Source organism: Haliotis cracherodii, unplaced genomic scaffold, assembly GCF_022045235.1.
Source record: "Haliotis cracherodii isolate W230 unplaced genomic scaffold, xgHalCrac1.p SCAF_1, whole genome shotgun sequence".
NCBI lineage: Eukaryota > Metazoa > Mollusca > Gastropoda > Lepetellida > Haliotidae > Haliotis > Haliotis cracherodii.
The window spans coordinates 10812904-10827298 of record NW_027266264.1 but is presented as its reverse complement, the minus strand read 5'-3'; the positions used below and the strand labels follow the sequence as shown (position 1 = coordinate 10827298).

General features: G+C 41.3%; 1 protein-coding gene across 1 annotated transcript; it reads right to left on the bottom strand.

Moving 5' to 3' along the window:
• Positions 1-662: 662 nt before the first annotated feature.
• LOC139459709 (uncharacterized) lies at positions 663-12109 on the bottom strand. Its single transcript, XM_071241352.1, has 7 exons — positions 11995-12109; positions 10489-10691; positions 6929-6986; positions 6513-6629; positions 5447-5518; positions 4802-4973; positions 663-3525 (listed from the first exon to the last, which is right to left on the bottom strand). The coding sequence occupies exons 2-7, from the start codon at positions 10673-10675 to the stop codon at positions 3214-3216; spliced, it is 918 nt and encodes a 305-aa protein (XP_071097453.1). The 5' UTR covers positions 10676-10691; positions 11995-12109; the 3' UTR covers positions 663-3213.
• Between the last annotated feature and the right edge of the window lie 2286 nt (positions 12110-14395).

The following is a 14395-nucleotide window of genomic DNA, read 5'->3' as shown; positions in this document are numbered from 1 at the left end:
ACTGTATATTTTCAGCTTCATACCTAAAACATGTTTGGTGATTAAAAATAAGCCCCGAGTAAACGATTTCCTAAAATCCGTCGATCATGAAGCGTCCACTGATGTTCTTATTGTTATTTTCTTTAATTTCAGCCTCTTTCAAACCAATGTAGTCCTACCATTCTTTAGATTGTTCATTGTGTATACGCCCAATGTTATTGGTGTTTCCGGGTTTCACTCTTGCAGGATTTCTCGTAAGCAGCGCCACATAAATGGCGACTGTGCTTGTCGTAAGAGGCGACTTACGGGATCGGGTGGTCAGGCTCACTGACTTGGTCGATGCATGTCATCGTATCCCGACTGCGTGGATTGATGCTCATGATATCAATCACTGGATTGTCTGGTCCAGATTCGATTATTTACAGACCGTCGTCATATAGCTGGAATATTGCTGAGTGCGGCGTTAAACAACAAAGAAACCAGAGAAAACAAAAACTCCCAAGCAGAGCCTGTACCGGGTTGTCACGTATTTCACTCCTCTCTGTTTTAACCCTTGGACCTTTAAACGGAAACATAAAACGTCTTGCTACTTGAATTAAAATTGTTGGCCCCCCTTACAGAAGATATTCAAGACGTTGAAACAAAGGCTACAAAACACTTTCCACAAGGAAAACCAATCCAATCACTCTTTATTCAAGCACTTAAAAGGCCCCAGGCCTATAGTACATGTTACAGAGATGTTGCACACAATTGTAACTATTATTTCTAAATTTGGTTCTATATAAAAGTGCGTGGAATATATACATGGCTAAGTTTTGTATTATTAATTTATCTAGACTGTTTAACAATTGTTAATTTCACAATATTTGGATAATTAAGTAGTATACAGGAATATATTATTTCTCACAGTGGAGTACAATGGACATATAAGTACAAAGGGATGTTCATCCTCTGTATCTTGGCTATTACCCATTTAATTGTTCTGACCTTGGGGGTTTTGTGTGTCTCCCACTATCGATGCATACATTATGGGGTGAACATCGAAATCTTGCCAATGAATTGCGGTATTTCTTTATATTTACATAAAACAGATACTGTTCAGTGTATATATGAGTTTTCAACATTCTATAATACAAACATTTATTCGATTATGTCAAGGAAAATGACCACGATTGCAGAAAATACTGTTTAGCCTCTATAGAAAAGAATTGGTAAATACACTTTCAGATTGTACAGATTGATCATACCAAACATTTCAAAAACCACTATTGAATAACAATTTTTTCACATCAGTTACCCAATTATTCTTTCCATTCGTATCGTATAACATCATCATATTGTAACATTCCTTAGGGTATCTCGATTAATTCATTTTAAGGAGTTTCTGCAGGTACTTTATGACTTTCAACTGTGAATATATAAAAAGAGGAAATCTACCACATTCTCCATAAACCGTTGCGCTAGATGTGTTGGGTTTAACACCAAGCTTTTTTTACATGCAAATAAGTGCACCTTGTCGATATCATTAAACTGTTTTAATCCCCATTTTTCAGCACCGTGAAGTAAAATTGGGTTAATTTTAACAGCAAAGATCTTAAAGAATGACTTGCAACTTATATCACCAAGGATATGTATATGCTTTAATATACCAAATAAAACCTTTTTGGCCTGAACTGATGCTTCTCTTGCCCTGGATGGCCATCCTCCTCATGTAACGGGGGAAAGGTGAAATAAAATGTTTAAAAAAAAATAAAAAATAAAAACATATATAATGCACAAGGTAGGTGGGATATTCAAAATAACAGATGATTACAGAAATACAAAAAGATATTGAGTAACGGTAATGGATGAATAAGACAAAGGATTTGGTGTTCCGTACAATACAGAAAGACGACAGGGATGTGTGGAGAAAATATGAACGTTTGACATGACTTGATCCATGTGCGTCATACCCCCAAACTGGCGAGAGGGACAATATGGAATGGCGTTCTGGCAATCATGGTGATCCCGCCCCATAGCATAACAGACCCACCTTCATATCTGCCACCGACATTCCAGATTTACTTCCAAAAACAATGATCCATATACAAACATCAATATCCCCATGCATGGAATTGTATGAACGTCGACATGTACATATCTATATGGCACCCACATGGAGATGGCAGCCACGTGAAGGTGGCACTCACATGAAGATGGCAGCCACGTGACGATGGTACATGCAAACACTATTCACTCGATGAAACCACCTGTTACTTTTACATAAGAGTATACATGTTCCCCAAGCAACATATATTTGACAGAACAACAATATGCTAAAAAACGTGTATTAAAAAAATACTAAAAAGTATTGAATAATTATTATGATAATGCGTAGCAATGCACAGCCAAGAGGAGTAAAACGGGTGAGGTGGTCCGCCGTGGATCCGAATTAAAGAGAAATATTAAGAAACAAGTCCGTCATGGGTTCGCCATTTCCTAGGACTTGATAATGCAATCACTCACTTCATCGAAAGGTGTTGAAGTTCCTGTGTTACGTTAGTGTTCCAAAGGGGCGGTCGGGTAGCCTAGTGGTTAAAGCGTTCGCTCGTCACGCCGAAGACCAGGGTTCGAATCCCGACATGGGTACAATGTGTGAAGCCCATTTCTGATGTCCCCCGCCGTGATATTGCTGGAATATTGCTAAAAGCGGCGTAAAACCATACTCACTCACTCACTAGTGTTCCAAAGTATAAACATTTGGCAAGAAGTGGATCAATATCTGTATAGTACAATGTCCTCTTAATTAGCGACAGTAAACCGAAGAACATACATTGACATGAGGTTCAGACAAAAACACATACCCAAAGGCACAATAGGTGAGACAGGCTGGTGTTGTTGTATCCGCACACCAACATACACATGTTTCCTTGTTTGATGTCAATCCCATTAGTCTCCTTTTACGACAAGTACAGTCGCGTTATACGGCAAGCATGGGTTGCTGAAGTCCTATTCTTACCCAGATCTTCACGGGTCACACTCACACATGTACATCCTTCCATCGTCAACAGTATTGGTGTAAGTTTCTGGAACATCTCACAAAGTTCCGTCGGCATAAGAGCATTAGGTCTAGGCTAGTCTAGTTCATGTTATTCAAGAACATCACGAACATATGCTTTCCACCGTGAATCAGCAAACACAGTGTTGTAATGTATCATACGTATAAACTTTCAAGCCACAGTTATTTTGTTGTCTTCAGATACCTACTTGTTCAAGTGGGGGTGTCAACTTGGTGTTGACGTAGGCCATGTCGGCTTGGGAATTAAAGTATTTGTAATGATGATACCTGCAGCAGCTGCTCTTGAGGTAGGACCGGAGGCCAGCCTCCTTTAAGCTCATATATGCATCATAGATGTCCTTGAAGTTTTCCCTTGATGGTACGTTAGGGAAGACATGCCATTCAACTAGAAACTGGCGGATTTGGGGAAATAGCTGGTCCTTCATGATGTTAGCGGTGACAGCCCACTCGTACACCTCGATGTCAATCTTCAACACGTCGATCACGCGCTGTAAATCCAAAATAGAAACATCATTAGGTGCATGTTAACAGTCTTCAACTGTTTATCATATGAATATTTCACTGAGTATGTGAATTTGGGTTTAACGCCGCTTTGAACATTATTCTAGTTATATCAATGTGTGTCAGCTGTGGGAGGAAAGCCCGGTGACGCGGATCTCACTTTGGTGAAAACCATGAGTACGGGTATGGTGCTGACAAACCTAGAAACAATCAGGGCGAACGGGATTCGAACTCAAGACCAGAAGTATATAGTGTGCCCAACTCTGCACAGCGAATTGCGGTGCCTTAGCCGACTGGGCCAATCGTGCCTCCGGTGAATATTTGCCTCATCTCAATGACTTGAGAAAGTTGATATTTAATTTTTATGTATTTCCTTAATGATGTCCATAAAATCTGAAAATCAAAGTGTCATTAAGGCATAGTAGTTACAGTAAAACGTGTTGTATATATTTTTAACTTTCAGCCAGAAAAATACAAATAAAGTCAAAAATGGTATTGAAGCTAACCGGTTTATGAAAATTACAGTGAGTCGACAAATCAAAGACGTACGACTGGAGAGGGTTGTCTTGGACAATTCTATCCTATCAGTCTGACTGTTTTTCCCTTGGCATTTGAAAGCCTGTTATAATTTGGTATATGTTTTACTAGGAGTAATATGAAGCCCATAAATTATCATCGTAGCCAGATAAACACAACATATGGATTGTTGGATATTTAATCTCAAACAGTTGAGTGAAAGAGTGAGTGAGTGAATGTTGTTTAACGCCCTGGTCATCGCAAAATACTTGAGAATTCCATGCCCTACTTTTCTGAAAATAACTCTCAATGACCTTGACCTTCAGCAGGTTGTTTCCACATTTTAAACAATTTCGTGATAATTTCATCACTGTAGATGTGTCGTGATAAGTATGAAGCTTTTTCCATGTTGTCTCACTGACATGACACAGAAACAAATATGAAAGTGCCCATGCTACTGACGTTGCGCAACCTGTTACAAACCTCCTCTACCCGTGAAGATCCGGGGTAGAATAGATCTTCAGCAACCCATGCTTGCCGTAAAAGGCTTGTAAGAGGCGACTGACGGGATCGGGTGGTCAGGCTCGCTGACTTGGTTTTTGCATGTCATCGTATTCCAGTTGCGTAGATCGATGGTTATGATGTCAATCCCCGGACTGTCTGGTCCAGACTCGATTATTTACAGACCGTCATCAGATACCTGGAATATTGCCGAGTGCGACGTTAAACAACAAACAAACAACAAACCTTCTCGTGTCCCAGCATCGCCATGATGGATTTCAGGGTTCTCATCTTCCACTTGGTGGAATGACTGACATACAAGTCAAAGTTTGGATGGAATGAATCATCGTCGGCTGCGCCCAGACCCATGTTCATGAAGATCACCCCATCAGAGTGTTTGTGGTCCACCATCCCCATGCTGAAACAGTGAGAATGAGTTTGGTTTAACGCCGCTTTGAACAGCATTTTCGTTATTGTAAAGAGTGCATGAGTTTGGTTTTACGCCGGTTCGAGCTATATTCCCCAAATATCACGGCAGGGGACACCAGAAATTATCTTCATGGATTGTACCCATGTGGGGATTCGAACCGTCCGTCGGCGTGTCAGCGTAATGGAAGAAAGCCCTGTGGTACTTAACATCCCCAACATTCCGGATGAATCAGGTCCGAGACGTTAACAACTTTTGGGGGAGCCACGAGCACAGGTACAAGGTGCTGACAAACAAAGATCATTAGAAGAATCAAGTAAATAGAAGAATTCAGAGTGCAAAATTACTAAGACGAAGTGAAGAATTTCGGCCAAACATTATAGGACAACTAATTAAGTCACTGATATTCATTTATTCTAATAACGTTCATGCATGGCAATGGTCTACATAATTGAAGAACATACCTCGGATCAAAACTATACACAGTACAACCTCGCTTCGCCATAGCTTCATCGAAACTGAAGTCATAGTTTATACTGAAACAAATCAATACAGGTTATCAAGAAATTGCGTACAATACCTGACATGGTTTAATTTGCTGTTACTGTGAGTGAAAGCGTCGTCGAATTGTGCATAAGTCGAGAGTAATATCAAGCAGACGTGGAACAATATGAACGTTACGCAGGGTAATACGAACAATAACCTGGTAATATAAAGAAGGATGTAAGAAATTTTATCATTATTCAGGGTAATATGAACAATTGCCTTGGCAATATTAAGCAGGACGTAGGACAATATGAACATTAACCAATGCAATAGGAACAATATCCTTGGCAATATTAAGCAGGACGTAGGACAATATGAACATTAACCAATGCAATAGGAACAATATCCTTGGCAATATTAAGCAGGACGTAGGACAATATAAACATTAACCAATGCAATATGAACAAAGTACTTGGTAATAAGAAGCAGAACGTGGGACAATATAGATATTATGCAGGGTAACATGAACAACATCCTAGGTAATATAAAGCAGGATGTAAGAAAATAGTATTATTACGCAACGTAATATGAACAATATCCTTGGTAATATCAAGCAGACAATATGAACCTTAACCAATGCAATAGGAACAATATCCTTGGTAATATAAAGCAGGACGTAGGATTATTTGAACGTTGACCAATGCAATAGGAACAATATCCTTGGTAATGTCAAGCAGGACGTAGGACTATTTGAACGTTGACCAATGCAATAGGAACAATATCCTTGGTAATATCAAGCAGGACGTAGCATTATGTGAACGTTGACCAATGCAATAGGAACAATATCCTTGGTAATATCAAGCAAGCAAGTAATGCAATATGATCATTATGCAGTGTAATATCCACAATATCTTTGGTAATATAAAACGGGACGTGGGACAATATAAACTTTATGCAGGGTAATATGCACAATACCCTTCGGTAAAACAAATTGTTGTGGGATTTGCTCTCACATTCTTCCGCTTTGGATAGTAAGTACCTTACCCGAAAGAGTACACAAGACAGTTTCCTTTGGGCCTGTAGGGTTCGTCCCAGCAAACAGGCCAGTTTCCCATATACTCCATATTCTGGCACTGATAGCCGTTACCACTATCCATGTCCCTGCAACACATTTCTCTGTCATATATGTATGCTAACAATCAGATCTTTTACTACAATGCGCAACCAGTGGAAGGTTGAGTCAGGTAAACTTCAAATCGTCAATCACCGTAGAGGATTTTGTGAGCGAAGCTTTTAAACAAGCATGTCTGATATACGTATCTCGAAAATGAATGTATTCGGTGATTTCCGAATGCAAAAAAATAAAGCCGCGCTATTAAATTGTAGATATTTAATACATCCCATCGTTTCTCCGCGCCATTTGTAGAACTTTGACCAGACGTGAAGTATATCACACAAACCATTCTATCAGACACGCCCACTGCCACCAGAGCGTTGCCGGGGTTCGAGGTGTTTCCCCTGAAAGAAGGAACAACCCTATAAAAAGGAAGTTCAATGTACCATAACATGGCTTTAGCTTATATCACACATATAGCTTTAGGAAAACACACCATCAGTTCAGTTAACAAGATTTCCGATCTGGGAAGACATACTGAAAAAACATGGACATACCAAGGGCAAAATCAGAGGGAATACTTGGGGCAACAACAGGAGACATGCAACGGAAAATACAGGGAGAAAACTAGGGGCAACAACAGGAGACATACAACGGAAAGTACAGGGGGTATACTAGGGGCAACAACAGGAGACATACAAAGGAAAATACAGGGAGAAAACTAGGGGCAACAACAGGAGACATACAAAGGAAAATACAGGGGGAACACTAGGGGCAACAACAGGAGACATACAAAGGAAAATACAGGGGGTATACTAGGGGCAACAACAGGAGACATACAACGGAAAATACAGGGGGTATACTAGGGGCAACAACAGGAGACATACAAAGAAAAATACAGGGGGGAAACTAGGGGCAACAACAGGAGACATACAAAGGAAAATACAGGGGGAACACTAGGGGCAACAACAGGAGACATACAACGGAAAATACAGGGGGATACTAGGGGCAACAACAGGAGACATACAACGGAAAATACAGGGGGATACTAGGGGCAACAACAGGAGACATACAAAGAAAAATACAGGGGGGAAACTAGGGGCAACAACAGGAGACATACAAAGGAAAATACAGGGTGTATACTAGTCTCAACAACAGGAGACATACAAAGGAAAATACAGGGGACAAACTAGGGGCAACAACAGCGGATATACTAAGTGAAATCCAGGGGGAAACTAGGGGCAACAACAGGAGACATACAAAGGAAAATACAGGGGACAAACTAGGGGCAACAACAGCGGACATACTAAGTGAAATCCAGGGGGAAACTAGGGACAACAACAGGAGACATACAAAGGAAAATACAGGGTGTATACTAGTCTCAACAACAGGAGACATACAAAGGAAAATACAGGGGACAAACTAGGGGCAACAACAGCGGATATACTAAGTGAAATACAGGGGACAAACTAGGGACAACAACAGCGGATATACTAAGTGAAATCCAGGGGGAAACTAGGGGCAACAACAGGAGACATACAAAGGAAAATACAGGGGACAAACTAGGGGCAACAACAGCGGATATACTAGGTGAAATACAGGGGACAAACTAGGGGCAACAACAGCGGATATACCAAGTGAAATACAGGGGACAAACTAGGGACAATAACAGCGGATATACTAAGTGAAATACAGGGGGGAACTAGGGACAACAACAGCGGATATACTAAGTGAAATACAGGGGACAAACTAGGGGCAACAACAGCGGATATACTAAGTGAAATACAGGGGACAAACTAGGGGCAACAACAGGAGACATACAAAGGAAAATACAGGGGACAAACTAGGGGCAACAACAGCGGACATACGAAGTGAAATACAGGGGACAAACTAGGGACAACAACAGCGGATATACTAAGTGAAATACAGGGGACAAACTAGGGGCAACAACAGGAGACATACAAAGGAAAATACAGGGGACAAACTAGGGACAACAACAGCGGACATACGAAGTGAAATACAGGGGACAAACTAGGGGCAACAACAGCGGACATACGAAGTGAAATACAGGGGACAAACTAGGGGCAACAACAGCGGATATACTAAGTGAAATACAGGGGACAAACTAGGGACAACAACAGCGGATATACTAAGTGAAATACAGGGGGGAACTAGGGACAACAACAGCGGACATACGAAGTGAAATACAGGGGACAAACTAGGGGCAACAACAGCGGATATACTAAGTGAAATACAGGGGACAAACTAGGGACAACAACAGCGGATATACTAAGTGAAATACAGGGGGGAACTAGGGACAACAACAGCGGACATACGAAGTGAAATACAGGGGACAAACTAGGGACAACAACAGCGGACATACGAAGTGAAATACAGGGGACAAACTAGGGACAACAACAGCGGACATACTAAGTGAAATACAGGGGACAAACTAGGGACAATAACAGCGGACATACGAAGTGAAATACAGGGGACAAACTAGGGGCAACAACAGCGGATATACTAAGTGAAATACAGGGGACAAACTAGGGGCAACAACAGCGGATATACTAAGTGAAATACAGGGGACAAACTAGGGACAACAACAGCGGACATACTAAGTGAAATACAGGGGACAAACTAGGGACAACAACAGCGGACATACTAAGTGAAATACAGGGGACAAACTAGGGACAATAACAGCGGACATACGAAGTGAAATACAGGGGACAAACTAGGGGCAACAACAGCGGATATACTAAGTGAAATACAGGGGACAAACTAGGGACAACAACAGCGGACATACTAAGTGAAATACAGGGGACAAACTAGGGGCAACAACAGCGGATATACTAAGTGAAATACAGGGGACAAACTAGGGGCAACAACAGCGGATATACCAAGTGAAATACAGGGGACAAACTAGGGGCAACAACAGCGGATATACTAAGTGAAATACAGGGGACAAACTAGGGGCAACAACAGCGGATATACTAAGTGAAATACAGGGGACAAACTAGGGGCAACAACAGCGGATATACCAAGTGAAATACAGGGGACAAACTAGGGGCAACAACAGCGGATATACTAAGTGAAATACAGGGGACAAACTAGGGGCAACAACAGCGGACATACGAAGTGAAATACAGGGGACAAACTAGGGGCAACAACAGCGGATATACTAAGTGAAATACAGGGGACAAACTAGGGACAACAACAGCGGATATACTAAGTGAAATACAGGGGACAAACTAGGGGCAACAACAGGAGACATACAAAGGAAAATACAGGGGACAAACTAGGGGCAACAACAGGAGACATACGAAGTGAAATACAGGGGACAAACTAGGGACAACAACAGCGGATATACTAAGTGAAATACAGGGGACAAACTAGGGGCAACAACAGGAGACATACAAAGGAAAATACAGGGGACAAACTAGGGACAATAACAGCGGATATACTAGGTGAAATACAGGGGACAAACTAGGGACAATAACAGCGGATATACTAAGTGAAATACAGGGGACAAACTAGGGACAACAACAGCGGATATACCAAGTGAAATACAGGGGACAAACTAGGGACAGTAACAGCGGATATACCAAGTGAAATACAGGGGACAAACTAGGGGCAACAACAGCGGATATACCAAGTGAAATACAGGGGGAATACATGCCAAGGGAAATACCAGGAGACATACAAAGGGAAATACAAGGGGGAATACCGGATGGCCGAATGTTACACATGATCTTAATATGTCAAATGAAATTACATTTTGCACACAACACCAACAGAACGTGTGGGATCCGATGATGTAGGACTCGTCTTTGGGATTAATCGGGGCTTGAAAGAGTAATCGGTGGCGGCACATCGAGTTGATTGAAGTTTGATTTTACACTGTACCTTTCCATAATTCACACAGGTCGGGCGTGGTCGGGATCCAAAGGCCCTCAGGACGGTTGCGGAAAACAAGGGTCACGAAACCCCCGAAGATGAGCAGACAGATGAAGATCCTGAGGATCCATCTTTTCCTGACGTAGTTCCCCGAGTAGGAGGCCACGTGCACGACTGAACTTGCTTTGTCGAACATCCTCCACCACAACTAACTGCATGAAAACAGATATACAATACAAACCTAATGTATACAGTGAAATAAAGACCTGACCGTCACTGTTACTACGTGCGCGCGCGCGCACATACACACACACAACACAAAACACACACACAAAACACACACACAAAACACACACACACAAAACACAAACAAAACACACACACAAAACACAAACAAAACACACACACACACACACACACACACACACAAAACACACACACACACACACAAAACACGCACGAACACGAAAAAAACACATACACAAACTGGAACGCACGCACGCACGCACGCGCGAACACACACACACACACGAAAACACATACACACGTGAATGTTAAGTATCTCCGTGTGTTAAATTTACGTTGCTTGGGGCAGAGTTTGAGAGAACGTTTTTCACACTTTTACAGACTAAGTTGAGGCTTACAGTAGCATATTTGTAATTTGATGGTGACTATGTGTTAGAATTATTACACTGAAATAACCATGTTTTTTAGTATACATATCCTATTAGATTGAAATGAGATGACTTTACCTACAATTATTTGTTTTCTGACTTATCCAAATATATAAATAGGTGTATTATGCCTGTTTCAGCGGGGAGGTGATAACATCATCTGCTACGTATCAACAGCTTTTAGGTTACATCACAGTCACATGAATCAATTTGTATAATTTGAGTCATTTCTGTATAAACTGGTCATAGCGGCAGGCAGACAGACACGTGATAGTGGAGCTATTGAAGGAAAGCTTGGCCCATTTTAAATACATTTATTATGGAATCCCAGAAAGGACATTATCGCAGTGTGGCCCTTACAAAAAATAGGCAAAATGTGTCAAAATTAACCAAAGCGCGACAATGCCAATGCGACAATGTCCCTCCCAGAATTCCCTACAATGTTGAATCCAAATGGCATAAAGACATAGTTTTGGGTTTTTTTATTTACCTTCAAATTTGGCCACAACTGGGACGGCAACAAAGAAGCGATCAATAAAGGACTAGTTTGCAGTATGCAACAAAATATATAAAGCCACGTATATGTGAAAAATAGTACGTGAATGAACGAACGAACGAACGAATATTCCAGAATAACCCCCTCCACCTTTCATGAAAATATCATGACATATCCCCTCCCATTCTAGGAACGTTAGCTACTTAGACATACCTAATTGTTCCGGGCCCCGTTACACAAAGCGATTTTAGCACTAAAACAGCCGTAGATATGTGTTGTATTGCATGTGGGCATGAGAGGATTAAAATTAGTTATCCCCAATCCACTCCCACCCCTTCCACTTACCTTCTCGGCGAATATATTTCACGAAGAACGCTATCTCGGGCGCTGGAAAAACCAAATGCTGTTGGAGGGAAGTTAAAATTCTAAGTGAAATACAGGGGACAAACTAGGGACAACAACAGCGGATAGCGGAAGGGAAGTTAAAATTCGAAAGATTGTAAATCGACCAACTGACACGTACGAGCCATGCATGCTCCGGCGTCAATAAATGGATAAGTTACATCAACAGCTGACACCCAATCCATGTTCATTGATTGCTTTAGTCAACAACGAAATGTTTCACTATACGAATTGTATGCTTCAATTGTCTGGTAAGCCACATTTCGTATTGCGCGCTTGTGGTCGTAATACACATATGTGAATGTTTAATATAGTTGATGTTATTTAGGTGACTGTTGTCACAAATCTGGATTAAATATTTTGCTGAAAACAGTAATTCTATCTTTTTGGCGACACACGCTCAACCAGCATTTTCTCCCGATGTTACTGTTTTAGTACGTGGCATATGTTCCATTTATTGACTGACTGAGCGGGGTTAACATGGCAACGTTTGTCAACCACGCACCCGCTATATGACGCGCCAAACCGGCCAATTTCTCATCTTTCGTCACGCAGAAGGCCCGAATTCGATTCTCCGTGTGAGTACAGGCATATTTCTGGTGTCCCCAACCGTAATATTGCTGGAATATTGCTAAAAGCAGCGAAAAACCTCACTCACTCACTCACTCGTTGAGATTAACCATAGTTATAAACGTGAAGAACGGGGTAGAATAGGTCTTCAGCAACCCATGCTTGCCGTAAAAAGGGACTATTCTTGTAAGACGTGACTAACGGGATCGGGTGATCAGGCTCGCTGACTTGGTTGATGGATGTCATCATATCCCAATTGCGTAGATCGATGCTCGATATGTCTATCACTGGATTCTCTGGTCCAGAATCGATTATTTACAGAATGCCGTCATGTAGCTGGAATAAAGCTGAGTGCGGCGTTAGACAACAAACAAAGGAAAAGGAATGATAAAATGACTAAATGATCAGCTACAGTGTGGCCGGTATCACTTGGAATACCTGGGCAGACTATTACAGCTGACTCATCGTCACTAGGTCCCAGCTTGTAAGACTGCATTACAAATACTCTGCTATTTGTTACAACACGATGTTGCAAGTGTGCTAATATGTTAATTACAAATGTCATCACATTTAAGACTACATAAATCTGAAAGCAAACAGTACTTCAAAAAATCAAATATGACCGTTTTCAACTTTAAAACTATTTAAATTTAGCGCGAAAATTATGAATAGTTTAATTCTGAATTGACACGGTGAATTACGAATAGGGTAGCAGGAGAGGTAACAAGCTTCATTTATACAGAAAATTGAAGTCTAACAGTTGATGCTGAGTGTTATATATACAAGTATCTGCCTTACGGGATTTCCTCAGCTAGATTCAGATGTAGGGTACGGCCGAATTCGGCTAAAGGGAAGCCACATAATATGTTGGGACATGAAGATATGTTGGCACGCCTGTCTAGGTAAGAACTGGCAAGATTCAGACAAAGAGGTTTTTTAATGCCATCGCCCACTATACACTGAAATCCGTTAAATAGCCTTTGTAGTAAATGTGAGAGAGAGAGGGAGTCAGTATGATTTTACGCCGCTTTTGGCAATATTCCTGCAATATCGCGGCGAGGGACACCCGAAATGGTTTTATTTGTTTGTTTGTTGTTTAACGCCGCACTCAGCAATATTCCAGCTATATGACGGCAGTCTGTAAATAATCGAGTCCGGATCAAACAATTCAGTGATTGATTTCATGAGCATCGATCCAAGCAATTGGATTGGGCACCGCCCTGTAACGTCGCGTTCAAGATATCATTTGACTTGTATGCAGACACGCATCTGTCTGGCTGCTCTGTACTGGTCCAGACTTAAGTCGGGTTTAAAGTGATAGCCCACTGAGATCGAGTGTGACACAACTTCGCTTTCTGATTATGTAGTGTATATAACACAGATCGAATGTGACACACTTAGCTTTCTGATTATGTTGTGTTTATAACACAGATCGAGTGTGACACACTTAGCTTTCTGATTATGTAGTGTATATAACATAATTGTATAACACGTCCTTCCTCCCGCAGCAAATACTGTTTAAAAAGGCAATTAACCTAACTCTCTCTCTCTCTCTCTCTCTCTCTCTCTCTCTCTCTCTCTCTCTCTCTCTCTCTCTCTCTACCTCTCTCTCTCTCTCTCTCTCTCTCTCTCAATCTGTGATATATACACTACATAATCAGAAAGCTAAGACGCGACCTGTATTTTGACAGTATTTAAGTAGAGCGCCCAATGACGTTCACAAGTACAATGGAGTCTCCAGGAATTGGTGAACGGGATACACTGAGTGTAAACA